Source organism: Lissotriton vulgaris, chromosome 6 (genome assembly GCF_964263255.1).
Source record: "Lissotriton vulgaris chromosome 6, aLisVul1.2, whole genome shotgun sequence".
Taxonomy (NCBI): domain Eukaryota; kingdom Metazoa; phylum Chordata; class Amphibia; order Caudata; family Salamandridae; genus Lissotriton; species Lissotriton vulgaris.
In genome coordinates this window covers 1,743,899,331-1,743,922,304 of record NC_141694.1, presented here as the reverse complement: position 1 = coordinate 1,743,922,304, position 22,974 = coordinate 1,743,899,331, and the positions used below count along the sequence as shown (strand labels likewise).

The 22,974-nt window shown below is 45.2% G+C and overlaps 1 protein-coding gene across 1 annotated transcript in view; it reads left to right on the top strand.

Moving 5' to 3' along the window:
- CAPN13 (calpain 13) overlaps window positions 1-22,974 on the top strand; it is a 493,752-nt gene that overhangs the window by 141,660 nt on the left and 329,118 nt on the right. The window contains exon 3 of the mRNA XM_086925977.1: window positions 16,399-16,468. Within this exon, the coding sequence (XP_086782103.1) occupies window positions 16,399-16,468 (70 nt within the window). The remainder of the gene's footprint in view (window positions 1-16,398; window positions 16,469-22,974) is intronic.

Genomic DNA, 22,974 nt, shown 5'->3' with positions numbered 1-22,974 from the left:
GGGCTGAGGCAACGGCAGGTATTGATCGGGAGAACAGTCGGACAGCTTGGCTACATCTATAAGAGTGCGAAAAAGGGGGCAGTGCATTTTGAACACCAGCAACATTTCTAACTTCCCAGACGGGTGGCGCCGTGATAACCCTTACCCGTATATTTTTCTTTGTCCTTTCCCTACCTTATCAAAACGTCCAGTTACATTATTTAACGCGTCGTTTCTAGTCAAATTTTCGTCATTCAGTACCTGTCCAGTTTCTATGTCAGTCCATCCTCCCAGTTGCTATGTTCTAAGGAGGAACAGTCATATTTAAGTTTACGTCTTTTTAAAAAAACTTTTATTTGTCATAAGGACCATACTCATATTCCCTTCTTCCCCTTCTCATTGGCGGTTCGGTCATCGTCCTTCCATACATCAGCCAAGGTTCCGACGTGACCTGCAGAAGGGAGGAGAAAGAAGGGGTGGGGGGGGCAATATTCAAACCTCATCAGCATGCAGTAATCCGGAAATGTTTTTACCTACCACATACTCGACCTATTTCCACGTAGTGCATTTCTCTACCATCACGGCGTTTAAGCCCAGACGGACCAGAAATGTCAGACAGATAATCATTGACGATCTGCGTATCTACATGAGTTACTTGGTCGCAACCCCTTTTGATCGGGTACAAGGGTGGCGATCAGGTGGCATTTCTGTGGTGTCGTTTTAGGGCTTCTAAAGCACTTTTCCGGCTGCCTGTGACACATAGCGCGGCTGCTAAATATCGGGTCCTTTTTAACCTTTAACCTTCATCATACTTTCTCGTTGCTCACAGTAGTAATACGTTCAAAACTCATTAATGCAACCGCTACAACTATGCTTTCGTTTTCAAAATATTTTTAATAAAAAGTGTTGACGTATAAATACAGGCCTACAACCCAGTGGACTGGCCACGGAGCAGATTGGAACTGTACATAGGAAGAACAAAGCTGGTGGCAGTTCATTGCATAAAGTGCGGCAGTGCAACAAAATCGTATTAAACTCCCCTACAGAGCAAACATGATGCATGTCAGTAATTCATCTTTAATAAATTCATAAATTCATTATCCACTGTTCATTCATTACCTAAATTACACCAGTTCATTTTCCAACTCATAATCAGTACCCACCCTAAGTCAATTCATTGTCCAAGCACATACTCAATATCCTTCATATCTACTTTCATTATCCAAAATGTCATATATATATATCTCGGGGCAAAAAAGCTTGCGCAATCAGGGTGCAACAAAGTTCATTAAAAACGTCTCATTTTGTGTCGGCGCCATTTTGGGTGGGGTCAGGCAAGTTCCAGCACAGTCAGAGTGTCTCTAGTCTCGCATGGTTGGCCCAGAACTTTCCGTTGGCAGTTCAAAAAGTCTTGTGCTATGTGGGTAACAGTCTAACAAATGGACCATAAGTCAAAAGAGTGGGAAGGGCGGCAACAATTTTCCTACCGGGTCATCCTGGTGTTCCTCCGGAACTGAACAAGCCTGTGCCGTGGCGGCATTTTAGCCATTTCCGATCCGAGGCTGGTGCCGGCAGGAGTAGCACCGATGTCGTGGTTCCCAGCGAAGGGGGCGGGGGCACCCATGCAGGGGGTCGGGGGCCCCCCGGCTCTTATAGAATCTTCAAGGTCGAGGAGAGACGATATGGAGCGAGTGCCCGTCCTGGGCAGAAGACCGCTTTTTGATGTTGACCCTCTTTAAGCAAAGAGTGTTGGGGTGTCGCTGGAAGCCTCCACCTGGAGGGAGGTGGGGGAGGGTCGTTCGCGCCGCCTCCCCCTTCCAGCGACCCCGCGCCGTTCCTCGGCTCCGTCGCTTCGATATTGGCCGTGCCAGCCATTGAAGATGGGGGGGGGGTGGTCAGCGGCTGAGGCAAGACAGCCCCCCCCCCTCCCTTTTTGACATGTGGCGGGACTACCTCCAACTCTCCAGGGAGCTTGAAAGGTGGCGGGACTACCTGTAACTATGCAGGCGATGGCATGCGGTGAATTTGGCATGTGGCGGGACTACTTGATTTGCCGCCGTTCTCGCCTTGGCTTCGGCCTTCGACGAAAGCCGGATCGGGTGAGAGAGAGGGGTGGTCGGTGGCCGAGGCAAGACAGCCCCCTCTCTCCCCGCGGCCTGCAGGGCGGCAGAAGAGAAAAGATGGAGAGGTCCTTGTCATCCTTTGGACCGCCTGCCCAACATCATCTCCTCCTGACCGTGGCCAGGCGAGTCCCTCGTGCCTCGAGGCCTGGCCTTCCGGATGGGCGTAACCGCGGACCTGTTGCACTTCGGGAGCTTCCGGAATGGGGGTAGGTACCTATTGAATTGTTTCTATTTCATGTGACCGTTATTTGGGCGTGGCGGGCAATGAGGCAGGCATGTTGGGAGCAGGAACAGGCAGTGAAGCCTAGCTACCTCGTGGCTATTTTTTGCTGTCAAACCTTTTCGCCATTTTACATTTCTTATTACGAACTATTTCTAATGTTTCTTATTTTTGGTGAAGTCAAAAGCTCATCAGGGGGTTACTGACTTAGCCTGATTTCCTTTTATTTTTCTTTCTCTTCCTTAGCGTGTTTCGAGCTAAAGCTTTCTGTTAGTAGGGAACGGTGATCACTTCATATTTTTATGTGTCCTTTTCACTAGGGGGTACTTCTGGACGGACCAGGCGAGTTCCCTCCAATAAATGGTCCGGGGTGGAACGAGATTATCGATCAAAAGGGGAACATATATTCCTTCATTAGGGTATCATCCTGGACAGACCGAGCGATGTACTTCCACTTACTAGGGTAGCCTCCTGGACGGACCAGTCGGTCTATTTCTACTAAATGGCCCATGAGTAGAGAGCATATGTCCTCCATAAGGGTAGTCTCCTGGGCGGACCATGCGAGCTACCCCCCAATAACCAACCAGTGGGGAGTGGGTAGGACTGACGAATTCACAAAGGGGCATAACCTACCCTTTTCTACTTGCAAAGACTAGACAGAATATTTCTATTTCACGTTGTTTGCAAATAGAAAATACCTCAAACGAAACAATTCCTGGGACAACAATGTCCAGGCAACCAACCAATCAATGGGGAGAAAAACAGGCATGACGGATTACAACGGGGACAAATGTCTGCATTACCTGCCCTTCGCTATCCATAAAGGGAACAGAATATTCCTATTCGTCTCTGTTTGTGGACAGGGAAGATCTCAAAGAGCAACAATCGATTATTAATCGACTTCAAACAATTCAGTGGGGAGAAAAGTAGGCATGACGGATTACAACGGGGACAAAAGTCTGCATTACCTACCCTTCTCTATCTGCAAAGAGGGACGACGTTCCTATTCGCCGCTGTTTGCAAACAGAGAATGTCTCGTTCTCTAGAAGAGAACCAATATGTCAAGTAGCCCTCAAAGCTAAATGAACCAATACCAACCAATACAATATCAGTATACAAATACCGATTTCAATACAATCAATCAATCAATCAGGTGGATAGAACCACCCTACCAATCAGGCGTAAAAACACCCTACTTAATCTTACCCGGACCGGACCATACGGACAGTTCTTCGTCTTCCTCCTCCAGCGCCTGATTGTTCTCTTACTCCATGTAGCATTCCTGTGGGATTCCAGTCAGGACAATAGGTCGCTCAAGAGAGGTCCTTTTAGAATTGGTGAAGTTCTGTCGATCGGCAACCGGGCTAGGGCCCTCTCAAGGCAGGTATACTCCGATCATTTTAGACGTTCACTTCTTCGTCTGGATCTCTCTTACCGACCCCTATGTCACTGATGGACCCCGCGTTGGGACGCCAATTGTTGAAAGTGAGCCCATAATTCTATTGATGCCCAGGCTGCTGGCGCAAACCGCCTCTTAGTTCCCATGTTGAATAATTACCAAATAAAGAGACAGGCGCTGGAAGCAGGAATCAAGAACAGAGTTTTAATTCTCATGAGGAGAGCCAGTCATTTCGGACACGAAACACAGTGTCTTTCGGGAGGTGCTCTAACAAGTGAGCTGAGACTGTTGCTTTTATACCTTACAAAACATTTGATGGTACAATCAGGACAGTATGACGCAAAAGAAAGACATCCCTATAATCCTCGTGGTGATCCTACTCCACATACGTTCACAATGGGGACCCTTGACCTGCTGATAAGAGGGGAGGGCAATCACGCAGCTGAGTGTTTCGTAGGATGTGTACGTCTGATCATAGCCCAGGGGGTGGGGTGGCTAGGACCAATAGTGGATCCTTTGAAGAGGGGTGACTTCATACAATGAGGGCAGTAAATGGTATCTCCTGGCTTAGGTGATGGCCTCGGACATGTGTGGTCAGCCGGACTCGGGGGGAAGAGGTCATCAAAGGAGTGGTATTCATGCCACGTAGACAATCGAGCGCGGAGGGAAGGCTTGTCAACAGAGGGGCATTCATGGAAGGGAAGGAGGTGCTGGTCAGGCGCGGCCGTGACTCTCAAGGACAGGGCCTTGCGGAGGAAGAGGGTTTATGACTTGCTCATGTGAGGAGAAGGAGGGGGCCAGAGTGCGCACAGGGTCAGAGCCGCACAGAGGGAGAGAGAGAGAGAGATCCTATGGCCTGTACATGAGAGAACAGGGGCAGTCAGATACAGCTGGGGGGCTATGTCAGCTGAGGCGAAGGATGCTTCTTCGAGAGGGAAATGGGGAATGCCTGGGTCAAGCAGGAGGGTTGCCTTTCACATCAGGATCGCGCAAAGGGAAAGGGTTTCATGGTCTATACATGAGAGAGGGGGTGCAAGATACGCGCAGGAGGGAAGCCGGGGATTCCAATGGGTAAAAAGGCCATGGTGCCCAGAATGGCTGTACATATGCATAGGGGTACGGGCTCTTACTGGCAGGGTGATACGGTCAATAGTTTACAGTATCCATGGTGCCCACAGGGAGAGGAGTGGGAGAAGAAGGGGAATGAATGCTGTCTATGTACATCAATTTCTTTAACTTTCACACTGGTGCAGGACAAACAAGGTCCCCTCCCACCGTCTGCACCAGTTGTAGCCATACCCCTGATGTCTAGCTGCAAGTATCACCTGTTTTGGTTTTTATTTTAACTTCTGACTCACATTAATAGTGTGTACGTGAAGTCCTAGTCCTGTTTCCTGACATGAGTGACACCCTGGCTGGACTTGGGCGCGGGGGGGGGGGATACTTAGTGTGACTTCATTTGTATCATATTGCACTACCATCCCTGTAGTGTTTTTATCATATAGAATGGTCGTAACACCATACAGTGTTTTGTGAATCACTAGTTACCAGAGCTTTTTATCTGTATCATGGAAGGTTAGTTCTGCTTCTATGTGTTAACCTCCCAGTGCATGTAAAGGTTTTGTATATGAGTGTACACTATGTGTGTTGCGCATGCATTATATTTTAGTGAACCATAGTCATGTAAGGTCAGTTTTGGATGTCCCTGGCCTGTCTATGTGCAGAAGATAGGGCTGAGGTTGTTAACACATAGTATTGTATAAAATTATATTTTCTGAGTGTATTAAAGTATGTATTTCAAAGTCAGATGCTGGGATTGACTATCGGCTATTGAGCTGCTGGGTGACTATTGATGTCTGAGCTTGAAGCAACCCCACAGTTCCTTCCGGAGAGTGCTCTGGCTACTCACCCCTCATTGCTGTTACTGAGAGTCAGGTTCTGAAGGGGTGGAACCCGCCCAGTTTGCAAAGCCATAGCAGGAAGGCTTCAAGGCATCAGAGGCACACACACCCAGTCCCTCAGACTGAGGCCCACTAGTCCCTGCTTGTCCTGTGACTTTTGACTGAGGGTCTGACATATATCTTTGAAGGACATGTGCTCTCTGTAAATGTTGGTGAGTGTGATTACACGTGAGTGGCACCCACCTGAGTGTCATTTAAGCAAATCAAAATCTGCTTCGATGCTTATAACGTCTGTAATTCGGTCTTCCTTACAGTTTGACAAAGATGATGCTGAAAGACTTTGTAAAGCTTGATCAGCTCACAGGAGACATAGCAACACAGGCCGTGGTTAATAAAAATCAGTACATTTACATCTGGAGGTTTACACGCTGCAAGGCTGCATATTTACTATTTTGAAAATTCAGAGTCACACATGGAAACCTGCACAGGTCACAGTTGTCTAGACATTTTTGTTAAATATTCTCGATAGGATTTCTTGTTATCATCTAGGTTAGCCTATCTCCAAGAGGTAAACAAAAAACAATAAGCAGGCAATGCGAGGGTCAGGTTTGCACTGGTGTCATGACAAAAACATTCAACAAGCATTTGCAATGCAATCGTTCTCGCCTTAGGGACCTTATAAGTATTTATCCATGCAGCACATTTTCCGGGTGCTGCAAACCAGACAGAGGGGGTTGAGGGAGTGTTGACAAGGTTTAAAGCGCTTCAGCCGAGTAAACAGTTTCTGTGAGCTCACACCGCTCACACCAAAGCACCTTCACATTGTTCATTTCCCAGAACTAGCAGGAACCTCTATACTCTTTATGAAATTAGAGGGTTGTAATACAGTTCAACCACAAGCCTGGAAGCTAAAGGGGACTAAAACATTCAGTTCATGAATTATAAGCTTAAACAAGTAAACATATTTATCTTTTATTCTTAGGTCAATACACAATCACAAACCTTATGACTTTGTAAAATTTCATTTATTATATACTCAAGATCAGCGCGCAAAGGTGAATATAATCTCTTAATTAATTAAGCTTTGTGTACCTCCAAGTCCAGGACGTAGAATTATTTGATCATTTGAGATAATATACCTTGTCTCAAAATTATAAAGAATAGTATGAGTTGTTGTAGGACACCCCATCTTTATGAAGGAGAATATTAGCACTGATTTTCGCTAATAAGCTTTAATGGATTAGGTAAAATTGTATAGCACTGTATGTTATTAGGAATGAAAGTATGAATATGGAAAAAGGTTTTGTACTTTTTTATTATGTATATCTGATCATTTGAGATAACACATCTTGTCGCAAATTACAAAGAAAAGTGTGAGTTGTTGTAGGACATACCATCTTTATGAAGGAGAATATTAGTTAAGATTCTCGCCAATAAGTTTTAATTGATTAGGTGAAATTTGTACAGCACTGTATGTTATTAGGAATGCAAGTATGCGTATGGAAAAAGGTTTTGTACTTTTTCATTATGTATATTTATTAATTTACCCCACCTTCTACTCTCATTTATGTCCCATATGGATCAAAGATTGTATTTTTTGCTATACGTTCTCACTGTAGAAGATTTACATAGATTGCTTGTTTCATAGCTTTCACTGGTAACACAGAATTCCTGAGAAAGGCATTGACCGAAACGCGTTGATGATTGGTTCTGTATATCACTACCAGGGATATTCTGATCGTAATTGTTCAATTTATATAGGTATTGTCATCAATCGTAGTGATCAGTAAACACATTGTAATTAATTATTGTTAACAACCGTTTCCTGTAGAATCATGTATTAATAATGAAATCAAATTAGATCATGTACTAGATACATTGAGAATGACTATTTGAAGCAAGTTAGTGTTCGATATGAATTGAATGTACTATCATGTGTACTAAATATATATATTTTTTGATAAAAATATTATTAAAAAAATGACAAAAAAAGAATTTGCTAAATAAAAAGAATATCTTTCTATAATTTGATCTACCAATTTGTGTTCTGAAGTGTTCAACGTCTGTATTTTTCATGTCTCCATGCACGAAACCCGGTGCCCCCTGTTTGTTTTTCATATTTATTAATTTGTATACATTTTTTAATAGCACTTTGCTTCACCTTATGGGGAGGGCTGCAAAACGCAAAGCACCAGCGACAACACCAGACCACCATGACAGACCCAACAAAAGCTGGCCTGTCCACTGACCTGAAGATAGTGTCCATGAACGTTAAAGGACTGAACCACCCGGTTAAACCAAGGAAAATATTAGAACACCTGGCCAAACTAAAGGGAGACGTATACATGCTGCAAGAGACCAAGCTCTCAGAAGAAGAAGCAAAGCAACTCAAAGCTAGATGGATAGGGGAAGTACTCTGCTCGCCAGCAAAGGGGAAAAAAAGAGGAGTTGTAACGATCCTAAGCAAGAGAGCCAACCTAACAACACAATCAACGGACGCAGACGAGAACGGCCGCATGCTAATAACGAGTGTCCAGAGAGGGAGCGACAGAATTCACATGGTCAATATATACGGCCCCAACTCTGAAGACAAACAATTTTGGCAGGGAGTGGACAGCAAACTATCCGGCCTGCCCCAAGAAGACCTTCTGATCACAGCCGGGGACATGAACAAGACAATGGACCAGGCAACAGACAGGCACCCAAACAGACCGAGCCATAACTCCAACAACAACAACAACACTCTGAAAGACCTATGCATCAAACAGCATCTAGCAGACCCATGGAGGCTCCAACACCCGACAGCGCGTGAGTACACCTTCTACTCACACCCACACAACTCCTACAGCAGGATTGACTACATACTGATGTCCAACACACACACGCACCTCATAGAAGAAACGGAGATAGCTCCAATTACCATCTCGGACCACGCTCACATAACACTCACTCTAAGGGGCAAACACAACGAAAACCCAACGAGGAGATGGAGACTCAACGACGACATCCTCCAGAACAGAGAGAACGTTAAAGAAATTGAAGCCACAATCAAAGAATACCTCGAGCACAACGACAATGGCGAAGTAGGGAAGGACATCATATGGGACGCCCTAAAAGCGACACTAAGAGGTAAACTAATTAACATCAAATCCAGGATGAACAGAAGCAGAAACAAGAAAATCTTTGAGCTCGAGGAGGAGATAACAGCACTGGAGAGAGGTCACTGCGCGAACATAACAGACAAGAACACGCTCACCCTACTCACAAAAAAGAAATACGAACTGAACAAGATCTTAAGCGAGAGGGCAGGGTCCTGGCTAACGAAGTACAAATCAGTCAACCTATGCGCAGCAAACAAAGCAGGGAAACAGCTGGCATCCTACCTAAAGGCAAAACAGAGGCAGCACACGATAGCAGCAATAACAGATCAAACGAACAAGTCCCAAACAACGAACAAAGGAATACTAGAAGTCTTCAGAAAATTCTACCAAGAGCTGTACACTGAGGATCAGACCCTGAGCTATGATGCAGGACTAGATCTACTCAACGGCACCAATCTGCCAAAACTCAAGGAAGAGGAGAAGGAGTCGCTAGAAGCCGACATAACGGAGGAAGAGATCAGAACAGCCATAAGCCAACTGAAGCAGAACAAAGCGCCAGGACCAGACGGATACTCCGCAGCATTCTACAAAACTTTCTGCGAACTCATTAAAACACTAATGGCACAAACGTACTCGACATGCATCCAGAACGGGAGGATGACGGAATCCATGTGCGAGGCCAACATCACCATAATCCCCAAGGAGGGGAAAGACCCACAATATCCCCAGAACTACAGACCAATCTCGCTAATAAATGTCGACTGCAAAATCTACGTGAAGGTCTTAGCCAATAGACTAAACAGAATCCTGCCAGACATCATCCATACCTCACAAGTGGGATACATTAAAAACAGACTATCGCAGGACAACACAAGGCTACTGTGCCATCTAATCAACCACACAGCAAGGAGCAATGAACAAGCAGTCATGATAGCGCTAGATGCGGAGAAGGCCTTTGACAGAGTCTCATGGCCCTTCTTGAGAAACTGCATGGGAAGCTTCGGACTGGGGGAAAAATACACGGCAATGGTCATGGCCCTCTACAACAAACCGAAGGCAAAAATAGTGGTAAACGGGAGTGCATCCGAAACGCTCACGCTGGGAAGAGGCACCAGACAAGGGTGCCCCCTCTCCCCCGGCCTCTTCCTGCTCGCTCTAGAACCCCTGCTAGCCAGAATAAGGGACAACACAGGTATAACTGGCGTCAAGATCAAGAAGAAGACTGTCAAACTAGCGGCGTACGCAGACGACATCCTTATCACAACAGCAAACCCCTCCACGTCAATAAAAGCGCTAATGGCCACAATAGGAGAATACGCGGAAGCCTCAGGCTACAAACTCAACAAGGAGAAATCGGAGTGCAAGCCAATGAATGTCCATACCACAAGAGAGGTCCTAGGCGAATCCGGACTGGCATGGCAAACAAAACCACTAAAATATTTAGGACTCCACTTTGGAAGAGACCTCACATCAACACTACAACATAACGAGGACCTTACACTGAAAAAAATAAAAGAAAGACTGGAGCTATGGTCGCCAAAATACATAAGCTGGTGGGGACGAATTGAAACCATCAAAATGATGATTACCCCAGCAATTAACTACACACTAACAATGCTACCACTCCCAATGACAGAGGCATTCCACAAAAAACTAGACCAACTCTTAAACATCTTCCTATGGAAAAACAAAAAACCAAGGATAAGCCTACAAAAACTAAGACTGACAAGGGACCTCGGAGGCCTCAACCTGGCGAATTTCAAAACATACCAAACGGCCTGCCTGGCGAGACAGGGTATCGCCTGGATAGACGGCACTCAAACATACAAACCAGTATGGCTAGAGGTCGAACAAGATATCCTGGGGGGGCTCAAGCCATTAGCCCTTCTAACAGCAAACCGGCACCCACTGAAGTCCAACGTCATACTGAAACACACGAGGGAGGCACTGATGAAAGTAGACAGACGCATGGCGCAGAAGCTGAAAAGCACAGTATGGGAATCTATCTGGTTCAACACAAAAGTAACCTATCATGGAGCCACAATGACGTATGGATCGAGAAAGGCATCAGCCTCCCCAACCAGACAGAAACCAAGCAAGGACCACTGACGTTCCAGAACCTACAGCAGCTACATGACCTCCCAACCCAAGAGCTCTACAACTTCCTAAAGATCAAAACAGCAATAACGAAAGCGAACTTACGCAGAGAGGAGCCAGGCATCATCAAGTACCTGCAACTCCTCAACTTAGCAGGTCACCAAACTGCAAAGATCTACAAGCTCCTAAGCCCCTCCACGCTGGCGCAGAACAAAAAAGCCACTAACGCATGGGAGACACTCCTGGGCAGGCAACTAAATGAAATAGAACGGGCAAAAATGTGGAGCTCAGCTACAACAAACAAAATTACCCCACAACTAGCGCAAGCGAAGTACTGGCTACTCCACAAGGCCTACTGGACGCCAGCCAAGCTCCACAAGGTCGGCATCGCAGAATCAGGCAAATGCTGGAACTGCCAGAAAGAAGAAGGCACCCTCGAACACCTCATCTTCACTTGCGTGAAAGTCAAGAGGTTCTGGACAAAGATCAACACCTTCCTGAACGATGTGCTCAAAACCGACCTAACAATCAGCTTCGTAAGCCTGGCGACAGAACACATAACCGCAAACCTAAAAAGTAGAGAAGAGAGAGAACTCCTAGATCTTCTCCTCACGGCAGCCCTTAAAATAATCCTAACTAACTGGAAGAACACAGCCAAAGCAAACTTTAAAACATGGATTAATTGGATCACTTTCCTGAGGGGGGCAGACAACATCACAGGTAACTTCTCGAAAGAACACAACGCCAAACTACACATGTGGCGCCTACTCGACGACCACCTGAGGAAACCCCAGTAAAACTCCTCCCGCTCCCTCTCCCCCCCCCCCTCTCCCCCTCTTTCTCTTCTTTCTTTCCTTCCCTTCTTGTAACTGAGGGGAAACAAACGACAAAAGCGCGCACCCACAAATGGACTGTTACAGAAAAAACCGCCATCGTACGCTTCACTTATATATATATGTGTTTGTATTTTTGTATGTTTTGTGTACGCCAATAAAAGCTTTTTTAAATCAAAAAAATAAAATAAAAAGAAAGCCTATACTTCTTTTTGAAGTAGGGAACAATAAACTCTTGTTTAAGCCAGACACATGCAGTCAATAACGTGAGCAGACCACAAATAATTACTCTGCTAAATGTTTTTCCACACCCCAGGCTGCTAGTGTCTTTTTATTACCCACCCCTTCTGTTGTAGCACAAATCAACTGATAGCAGCAGGCCTGCAGCAGTAGGCTCAGGGTTAATACATGTACAGGGGAATGAGTAGCCCTAATGTTAAACAACGTAACAATAATGCTAAAAAAGGTTTCTTTTTCCAAACTCTTATTTTCATATACACTTATCAATCAATCAATCAGAGAATTTGTAAAGCGCGCTACTTACCCGTGAGGGTCTCAATCAAGGCGCTGAGGGAGGGGGGGAGGGGTGCTGCTACTGCTGGAAGAGCCAGGTCTTGAGGAGCCTTCTGAAAGTGAGCAGGTCTTGGGTCTGTCGTAGGTGGGTTGGGAGGGTGTTCCAGGTTTTGTCGGCGAGGAAGGAGAAGGATCTGCGGCCGGAGGTCGTTCGTTGGATGTGCGGGATGGCGGCAAGGGCGAGGCTGGCGGGCGGGGGTGTAGAAGTTGAGTCTGTCGTTCAGGTAGGCTGGTCCGGTGATGTAGAGTGCTTTGTGTGCGTGGGTGAGGAGTATGAAGGTGATCCTCTTGTTGACGGGTAGCCAGTGTAGGTCTCTTAGGTGGGAGGTGATGTGGCTGCGGCGGGGGACATTGAGGATAAGACGGGCCGAGGCGTTCTGGATGCGTTGTAGGCGACGCAGGTTTCTGGCCGGGATTCCTGCTTAGAGTGCGTTGCCGCTTTTAAGTCACTTAAGTGACTTAAAAGACTACAATACCCATTATTACACCTTTTGTGTTCAGGAAATATCTGAACTACTTTCACTAGTACACACAGTTTAGGCACAGCAGAGGCAACATCAGTGCAAAGCTTCTTTGAAGCCAATGTCAGAACAATGTTAAGGCCATTGCAGGTCATGTTGAGACCACCTTTTAGGCCATGTTGAAAGAAAGAGTGGGTTCTTGATCACCTCATTTGTTTAGTTCGGTGCAGCAAATTCAGCAGTTGTGGAAGGTGCTTTCACTCCTGTGCTCTCCCAATCCACACCACACAATTCTGCATCACACCACTAAAATAAACAGCACGCCACATATTTAAACTCCATTACATAACACTCCACCACAATACCATACCACATAATTACTTTCCATAACACACACTCCCACCCCACATAATTCCTTTGCACTAAATGCCACATAATTTCACTGCACAACATACCACATACTTCCACTACAAACCACACACATCCACTTCCCTCCAAAACACATAAGTAAAAGACATTCACATTTACAATGCCAACACCTCCAGCTCTACCAAATACGAGACCTATTGCATTGTAAATGCTTGTTCTGACCTTCTTTTTGATGCATTTAGGACTCTGGGCACTTTACCACACCTAATCAGTGTTAAAAACGATGTGCTCTCTTATTTATACATGGTAGATTGGTTTACACCTGTTTGGAATACTTGATTTACTTGTAAATCCTTTGTAAAGTGATAGCCCATATACCCAGGGCCTGTAAATTATAAGTACTAGTGGGTCTGCATCACTGCTTGTTACACCCACAGACGTAGCCTTCCAAACCGTTCTCAGGTCTGCGACTGTAGGGTCTAATTGCGCAGTTCACTGCCACTTTAACTTAGCATTTAAAATGACTTGCCAAGTCTTAAGCTTCCCTTTCATTAGTTATAACCCACCCCAAATGGAGGTCCTTGGTAGCCCCATTGTCACTGTTCTGTGTAAGTAAAAGATAGGATATGTACCTTTATGTGTGGCATGTCCTGGTAGTGACAAACAGCCTATTTTGTTTCTCACTACTTTGAGGCCTACTCCTCTCATAGGCTAGCATTGGGGATTCCCTTCCATATATTTTCCGAAAGGAATAGTGTTGCCATGTTTGGTATGTTTGTAATAGTGGTGACAAATCCTGCTTACTAGTGTAGTTAGAATTTTTTATTACTGTTGGACTTGGCCCTTTTTGCGGGGTCCTCCCTGAACTTAGTGCCTTCCTTCTGGTATTTTGTTCTGACCTGGTGTTTTTTTTTTTATTCAGTGTTTTGTATAGCGGGCACTTGGTGGTTTAGGACTCTGGGCACTTTATCACTGCTGTCCAGTAAAAAGTGCATGTGCTCTCTATGGTAAAACGTGGTAAGATTGGTCTTCACCTGCTTGGCTAATTTAATTTACCTATCAGTTCCTTGTAAAGTGGTAACTCAAGTACCCTGGGCCAGTAAATTAAAAGCTACTGGTGGGCTTGCAGCACTGCTTGTCCCACCCACCAAAGTAGCCTTTCAAACCTGTCTCAGGCCTGTGCCATGGCTCCGCATTCTTGGGCCGTAAAAGCAGAAAATCCGGCATCGCCTGGTTGTGGGTAGAACTTGCAGCGAAGAGAGGGACTCCAAGAAGCAAGGTGCTCTGTGTGGCGGTGCAGCTGGGGCTCTGTTACTTGGCCCGAGCTGCCCAACAGAGTGAGAAGGACGAGGATTCCCGGTTCTGGAGATCCTCTGCAGCAGAGGGAATGCTGTTGTCATTGTGGGCGGCGCTTGCGAGCAGACACAGATGAAAGCCAGGCAAAGGCTAAGTCTGGCTGGGGGCGGGGCTCATGTGCTTGAGGAGAGCCCAGCGGGCGTGCTGTGGAGGCTGGAGGAAAGCACAGAGAAGCAAGGTTGGTGTACGGCAGCCTCAGGTGGACATGGGGAGCAGCCATTCTTCTCCCTGGGCGCGGATCCTCGAGGAGACCAGGGTAAGTGGGGCCGACAGCGGAGCACTAGCGCAAGTTCCCTTTGAGAGGGGCTCACAAGGCCCTCTCAAAGCTCCAGTGTTGGTGCCTTGTGGTGTGTACACAGCTGGACCTCCAGATCCGGCAGTTTCAACATTGGGGGCATTTTGTGTCTCAGGAGAGACAAGTGTGAATTGCACCCTCACCCCTGTTTCTAGTACAGGCCTCTTGGACCTGTACCCTGCTGCAGTGGCAGCCTGGTGGCAGACGGAAGCCACAGACTCCTAGAGCCCTGACTTTTATGGACATAGGGCAATGCGGGTAAGCCCAAGCAGGCCCCCTGAGTAAGGCCAGTTGGCCTGGGAGCACCTTGGGTTCTGGTGGGGCGCAAGCCCCTAAGTGAGTGAATGCACCTTGTTAGTGTTACTGTTGTGCACTGCTGATTTATGCCTAAAGTGTTTTATGCATAGTGTGAATTATTCTGAGTACAGTGTTTGACCATTAGTTACTGGTTACTTTGTGCTAGGTGCAGTTGTGATTATGCCTAGGAAGGGCATGGTGTGTTATGGGTCTGATGCACTGCCAATGAGATTTTATGTCTAATGCATTTGTGCTAATTGCGATATTACCAGTAATTTCTGGTTCTTCTATTTCCCCTATATATGTGTTAATGGTGATGACAGTGGCCCGATTAGCTCTAAGGTATATAATCCCCTGTAAAGTAATACCTAGCACCAGATGGAACACTGTTTATATGTGATTGCATTCTAATGTGTTTCATGAGTAATACAAAGGCTATTTTTTTATTTAACCTTGTGTGGAGTTTCTTTGGTGGTGTGCCATGTGTGTCGCTGCTTTGTGAGTGTGTTGTACGAACGCTTTACACATTGCCTCTGGGATAAGCCTGACTGCTCGTGCCAAGCTACCAAGGGGGTGAGCAGGGGTTATTTTCAGTGTGTAACTCCCTTGCCCTGACTAAAGTGGTAGTTTCTGCCTGGCTTAGGCGCTTACCCTAGCCAACCAGAAATCCAATTTCTAACAATTACTATTTTAGAAATGCCACTTTTAGAAAGTTGGCGTTTCTCTGTACTTATAACACTTTATGCTTTGCAGCCTGACTCCAATCCACGTCTGATCTGGGTGACAGCTACACTTTGTGCATGCTTTCCAGAGAGCCACAACACAGGAAGTGCTAGGTGTGATGGGGATACATAGGTATTCATCTGCATACTGATGTCCTTCTTGGGCTTGTGGAGGGAGAGGACATTCACACGTTTGACATTTGTGTAGGTTGTGTACTGCACTCACAAAAAAGGCTGATTTACCCCTATTGATGTATAGAGCCAGGGCTGGGTTGAAAGGGATTGTTCTGCACTTCTAAAGGTTCTTTTGAAGTTCCCATTAAACAAAGACAATTTTGTGAATAAGTACAAGGGCTTTGACCCCATGATTTTAGACACTAGATGGACTTGTAACCAGGTGCTGCTGGCTCTGAAGACTGCACAATGCCAGAGGACTGCTGTGCTACCAGGAGAAATGGAGTTCCAATTTAGTGAATTAAAATGTTGCTCTTTGAATGACTGTGACAGTGTCTGTAACTTTACGTCTTTTTCTTATTTTTCCCAAAATTGAGATTTTCTTGTGATGCTAGCTGTTGAAAATATAATTCTAGTAAGTAAACCATTATATGTTTTCAATATGCTGCTACACTTTCTTTATGTAAACTATAAAATGTCGTATTTTCTTTTCTTAAGGAAAAGCAGAGAGATCCCCATTTGCTAGTCGATGGAGCTAGTATATTTGACATTCGCCAAGGAGAGTTAGGTAAGTTATTTTTCTTTCCCCACTTCTGCATTTGGAACAATGAGAAAATATCAGATCCCTAAAGCAGCAATAAGAATCGCATTGTTTTTATCCTATATTTCCATTTTTTCCTCTTTTTCAACTTGGTTCTGCTTTCCCAGACGAATCTTATAGAGGAATTTTAACACCATTTCCTGTGTCCTTTCATGCTAACTTAATATTTAAAATTTCATAGTCAGCATACACCTAGAACATTTAAAAAAATGCAGTATGTGTGTATACACTATGAAAATCTAGAAATTCATTATTATCTTGACTGAACAGTCCATCTTTGCAGCTGACATCATATGTGAACAGAGTTGTTTTGTATAATTAACTTTAGATCAGTGCTTCTAACAGTACCCTTAGGACTTAATTGCTGGGGTGGCTCAGTACACTGTGGTCACCCACTCGCCCATTTGGTGGGGATTTGTTGCCAACCATGGTGATGCCTCTGATGTGCTGAGACTTTTCTCTCATCACATAGGAAACGTTCTTAGTTTTTATGTTCACGCTGAACATGACAATCCCCAGCAGGATAAAAAACATTGTCAATTACAGCCAATAGGTCTCACCTATGCAAAAGCTAATGGCTTTGCCATTGTGTTTTAGCTATGTACACCAGTGAGGCTGCTTTTCATCATGGCTAAAAGTTAGTAGCAAAGAGTGGAGTGGCGAAGAGTGGAGTGGAGTGGAGTAGAGTAGTCTAATTTGGAGGGGTGGAGAGTGGAGTGGCGTTAAGTGAAATTAGCGTCGCAGAGTGGAGTGTTGCAGAGTGAAGTGTCGCAGAGTAGAGTAGCGTAGAATGAGGTGATGTAAAGTGGAGGGGTGTAGAGTGGAGAAAAGTGTCAAAGAGTAGAGTGTCTTGGTGAAGGAGAAGTGTGGCTCAAGTGGTTGGAGCTGCAGACCCTGATGCAGAGGTCTGGCCCGGACCAGGTTTCAATTCCCCGCCTCGGCGGGTCTTGGGCTCAAATTTCCCCGGACCTGACAATTCTCGCCTCGGTGCCTATTCCAATCATGGAGTCCCACTCTGTAACTCTGGGCAATAGCTTGCTTAATCTCCACAACGGCCCCTCGCAGCGGGATGCCTGGCTTTCACCTTGGGGATGCCCAGTAATGGGCTATCTCGCAAGGGAATACCAGGACGGGTTCCCTAAGCAAGCACTGGCACGCTTTCGGGCAGCCATGCGCTCTACAAACCAAATTTCATTCATTCATTGGCATGGAGTGGCATAGAGTGGAGTAAAGTGTCAAAAACTAGAGTGTCATGGCATGGAGTGGCATAGAGTGGAGTAAAGTGTCAACAACTAGAGTGTCATGGCATGGAGTGGCATAGAGTGGAGTAAAGTGTCAAAGAGCAGAGTAGAGTGTTGTGGCATGGAATGACACAGAGTGGAGTAAGGTGTCAAAGAGTAGATTAAAGGGTCGTGGCATGGCGTGGCATAGAGTGGACTAAAGTGTCAAAGAGTAGAGTAGAGTGGCGTGGCGTGGGATGGAGTGGCATAGAGTGGAGTAAAGTGCCAAAGAGTAAAGTAGAGTGGTGTGGCATGGAGTGGCATAGAGTGGAGTTAAGTGTTGTGGAGTGGTTTATATTGGAGGGGCATAGAGTTGAGAAGTATAGTGTGGAAGGGCATAGATTAGAGTGTCGTAGAGTGGAGTGGCATTGAGTGACATAGAGTGGTGTGGAGTAGAGTGACGTATAGTGGAGTGGTGTAGAGTGATGTAGAGTAGATTGGAGTGTCGTAGATTGGAGTGTAGTGGAGGGACATAGGGTGGAGTAGAGTGTCATAGAGTGGAGTGGCATAAAGTTGAGTGTCATAGGGTGGAGTGGCATTGAAGGAAGTGGCATGGAGTGGTGTAGTGTGGGGTGGAGTAGTGGAGTTGAATGGAGTAGAGTGTCAAAGAGTGGAGTGACATATGGCCATATGTACAAAGCATTCTTGAGGTCATAAATGGCCTAATTTGCAGAATTGGGCTTTTTGCGACTGCAAAAAAGCTTTTTTGAAATGTACAAATGCACAATTTGCGATTTGGTAAACTATAACTGAATTGTAAATGGATTTGACATTCGATATTAGGAAGGGGCGTGTTTTGGGTGTTCCGTCCCAATACCGAATCGCAATGGTATGAGTGAATGTTTTGCGAAGGAAATGTGGTTGCAAAACATTTGCATTTTACCACCTTCTTCAAGCAGGTGGTAATCCATTCACAAATGGGAAGGAGTCCCTAAGGGATCCCTTCCCGTTCGTGAATGTTTGTAAAAAAAATGTAAGAGCATTTAGTGGTCCAGCAGACTATTGCCTAACCTTAAAAAATGTTAAGAAAACTTTTCATATTTCTTTTTGAAACGCATCCTGTTTTCTTTGATGAAAACATGTTGCATTAAAAAAACATTGCTTTATTGTAAAGCAATTACAGACAGCGTTGTCTGCTGACCCCAGCAGGCCACCATACCTGTGATTTTTGCAATTCTCAATGAATCATAAACTGTGTTAAATACACATTTGTACGTGGGTGTTCGCAATTACCAAATAGTGAATAGTGTTGTGGAATGGAGTAGAGTGGAGGGGCATAGAGTGGAGTAAAGGGGCATGGAGTGACATAGAGGGAATTGCATAGAGAGGAGTAGAATGACGAAGAGTGGAGTAAAGTGTCGTAGAGTGTTGTAGAGTGGAGTAGCATGCCATAAAGTGGAGGGTTGTAGAGTGGGGGCTCATAGAGTGGAATAAAGTGGGGCAGAGTGGAGTGGCATAGAGTGAAGTGATATTGTGTCGTAGAGTGGAATGGCGTAGAGTGGTGTAGAGTGAAGTAGAGTGTCATAAAGTGGAGGGGCATAGAGTGTTGTAGGGTGGAGAAGCATAGAGTGGAACGGTGTAGAGTTGAGGGGCGTAGAGGATAGTGTTGGGGAGTAAAGTAGAGTATACTGTCAGCCAAGTAGCGTTGAGTGTACTGCGAAGTGGAGTGTAGTAGAGTGGAGTGACATAGCTTGGAGTGAAATAAAGTGTTATAGAGTAGAGTGATGTGGAACCGAGTAAAGTGGCATGGAGTGTCATAGAGTGGAGTAACATGGAGTGTCGTAGAGTGCAATAGAGTGAACTGTCATAGAGTGAAGTGGCGTAGAGTGTCGTTGAGTGTCTTAGAGGGGAGTTGCATAGAGTGACGTGTCATAGAGTGGAGTAGAGTGGCATGGAGTGGATTGTCATGTCATGGAGTGGAGTGCTGTAATGTGGACTGGAAAATAGTGAAGTTGCGTGGAGAGTCAGTGTCAAAGAGTGGACTGGCTAAAAGTGGCGTGGAGTGAAGTGGCATAGAGTCAAGTGGGGTAAAGTGGAATATGCATGGTGTCGTGGTGCACTGACATTACAGACAACACATTTTCAATTGAAATCACCATTACATTTACAAACCCAGTTTTACTGATAAAAATATACTTTGCACAATCAATTACTGTATTGATTTGTTTTGATCGTATTCAAATATCTGTAAGGAAGAGTGAAATTCATTGGGTTATAACACTTTGCAATATTATAAGTGGATTATTTTTCAGCACCCAAATTACCTGGCCTGAAAACACCTGATTTGGGTTTACTCAGTGTGGGTACACATGTAGTGGAACCTTGGCTGGAGAGAGACTGAGGGCTACAGGCACTGGCATAGGCCTAGCATTTGCTTGGCTCTTCCAGGCACCATCGAAGGAGCAGACAACACTTGTGTTATTGGTTGAGGGGGAGAATGAAAATCCGAGCAGGCGATAACCACAATTCTTGTCAAGGTGAACCACAAAAGTCACTAAATTAACCTGTGCTTAACCCTCTGGTAGCTTGCCACAAAATCAGTCAGGCTTAACTTGGAGCCAAAAAATAGAGTAGATTTTAATAAATAAAATGACACCAGAACTGGTCGTATTGGACCGTGACACAGTCACAAATCAAACTTACTGATATGACAGGTACCAGGTTAGTCCAGTTAAGTGTTGTATCTTATATCCTTGATGTGAGTCTTTGTGTTGGGCTGCGTCGGTTTCTATCAGGAGCTGTAACGGCTGCGATGCGAGGTTCTGCTTCAAATTGCGTTGTACCGCATCAGTTCTCATGAGGCCACTGATCAGGAGCTGCGATGGACTGCAATGTGAAGTCCTGCGTCGAGTTGTGTCACCCTATGTTTGATTGGATGGAACTCACAGTTAGGGAAGGAGGAGTAAACTCTCATATGAGCCAAGGGTCGAGGGCTGGGGTGCACTTCTTGGGGATAAGGACTAAGAAACCAGCAGCTGAACAAATGATGATCAGCACTCACCATACATTTTTCAAAATCGACAAAAGTTTCATATAATCTAAGTTTCAAACTTCTAGTGTTACGGCACGAAGGCTCACCTTAATCTTATCTGTGTTTGTGTTAATGCTATGGTCTAATTGACAGAGCTGTCATCAACAAGTCATGTCCAAGCCCATGTTGCATCAAAAACAATGGTTGCTATTTCCGGCAAACAATGTGGTGCAAAAGACATGTTCTAAAATGGTTTTAGAACTTGGTGTCTGTCACACCAAGTTATGGGCAGATAAGGTGTCTCAGTTGGGCTAGGAGGCATTATCAACAACCGCAACATGTTGTGTGAACACTAGATAGCAAGGGTGTTCTGCCTCTGTGCAGTGCTCGCTCAGGTGCACACACAGAGGAAGGCAGGCACAGTTGCATCTTAGCAGTGAAATTTCGCTAGAAGATATTCTCATTGCTAATCTTCAGGACCAGATTTGAAAAGCCTATGCATTGCCCTTGCATTACACAACACGATGCAAGAAAATGAAGGACTTAAGTGAGATTTACAAAGTCAAGCAAAGCCACTATGTATGGCTCTGTGTGGCATCAAAAATCTAGAGTAACACAAGATAGCACAAATCTTTGCCTTGCTTTATTTATTTATTTATTTAGTTATTTAAAAAGGTTTTATATAGCGCTGGCTGGACCAGAGGGTATCAGAGCACTTTACAAGGGTGTTGTAAAGAATTGCATTGAACATTTGGACAATAAGGAAAAATACAAGTAATGGGGATATGCAAAACAATACAGAAAAGAAAGGGGGAGGTAAAAAAGGCATTCAATGGGAAAACATCCAATCCTAGGTGGATTAAGAGGGCAAGGTAAATGGGAATGGGGAGGAGGAGGGAAGTGAGAGTAGGGTAAAAAAGTGGAGGAAGATGAGTAGGAAAATAGTATAAGTGCAAGGGGAAGAACAATGATGTAGATCAAAGGGAGAGAAACCGAAGTAATGGAAAATGTGCCCCCAGGAGAGGGAAGGGGAGTCGGAGCATCGAAAGGGGGAAATCTATACAGTAGGGAGGGTGGTGGAGAATTAGGGTCCAGATAACAGGTTTTAAGAGCCCAATATTTGTTGAGAAGGTGCAGCTTTAGATCCTTTTTGAAGTTAGGCAGGGAATTCCAGGTGGTAGGCGCATTACCGGAGAAGGAACTTGATTGAGTAGATTTCTTTTTTAACTGAGGCGGGACTCGGACAAGAGCGTTCGTGCTTCTTAATGCTCTAGAGCAACCTGCTTTGTGGAGTTTATCAGCGAGGTACTGAGGGGAGTTTTGATGGAGGGCTTTGTGAGTGATGCAAGCTGTCTTGTAGATGGATCTGCCTTCAATGGGTAGCCATTTGAGGATTTTGAGAGCAGGGGAAATGTGTTCAGTACGCTTGCAATCTATAATTAGCCTGGCCGCGAGGTTAAGGACAGATTTGATAGGGGCTGAGTAGACTTTCGGTGTTCCTGAAAGAGTGGCGTTACCATAGTCGATTTGGGACAGGACAAGAGATAGGACCACTAATTTAAAGTCATCTGTAGGAATGAAGGATTTGATTTTCTTAAGGAGATGAAGAGCGTAGAGTGCACCTTTGGCCAAATCTTTGATGTGGGAAGTAAGACTGAGGTTCTGATCAATACTGATTCCAAGGGATTTGACTGTGTTGGATATGGTGAGAGAACAGTTGAAGGCTTTAAGGTCAGTGATCCAGTGTTGGATTGGGAGTGAGTAGGCGTTCCATGGGTGAAGCATGAGCACCCCCATGCATCCACCCATGAATTTTGGTGCATTCCCAGATTTACAAAGACTTGTAAACCTGGAAATACTGCAAAACGGTACGCCTACCCAACAGAGCCATAAGGAGGAGAAATATATTTATTTGTCTTCTTTATTTCATCTTTCTACAAGTGCTGCATTTTACAGCACAAGTGAAAAGGGGAAAATGATTGTTTTTGGGCAGGTAATTGTCCCTTCCTGCACAAACAAAACTCCCCTTAATACAGGCACTCTTGCACCTTGGCACAAGGGTGTCTGTATTGGCGCTAGGCAGCACTCAGTGAGCCAGTGCAGAGATAGATATGCCACATTCCTGCTCTCTTGCTGTCTCTCAGCGGAGGGTTGTTAGTTGCCTTGCTGCATTGCATTGTGCGACTTTATGACACCTCTGCCTCTACTAGCCGTTTTGTAAG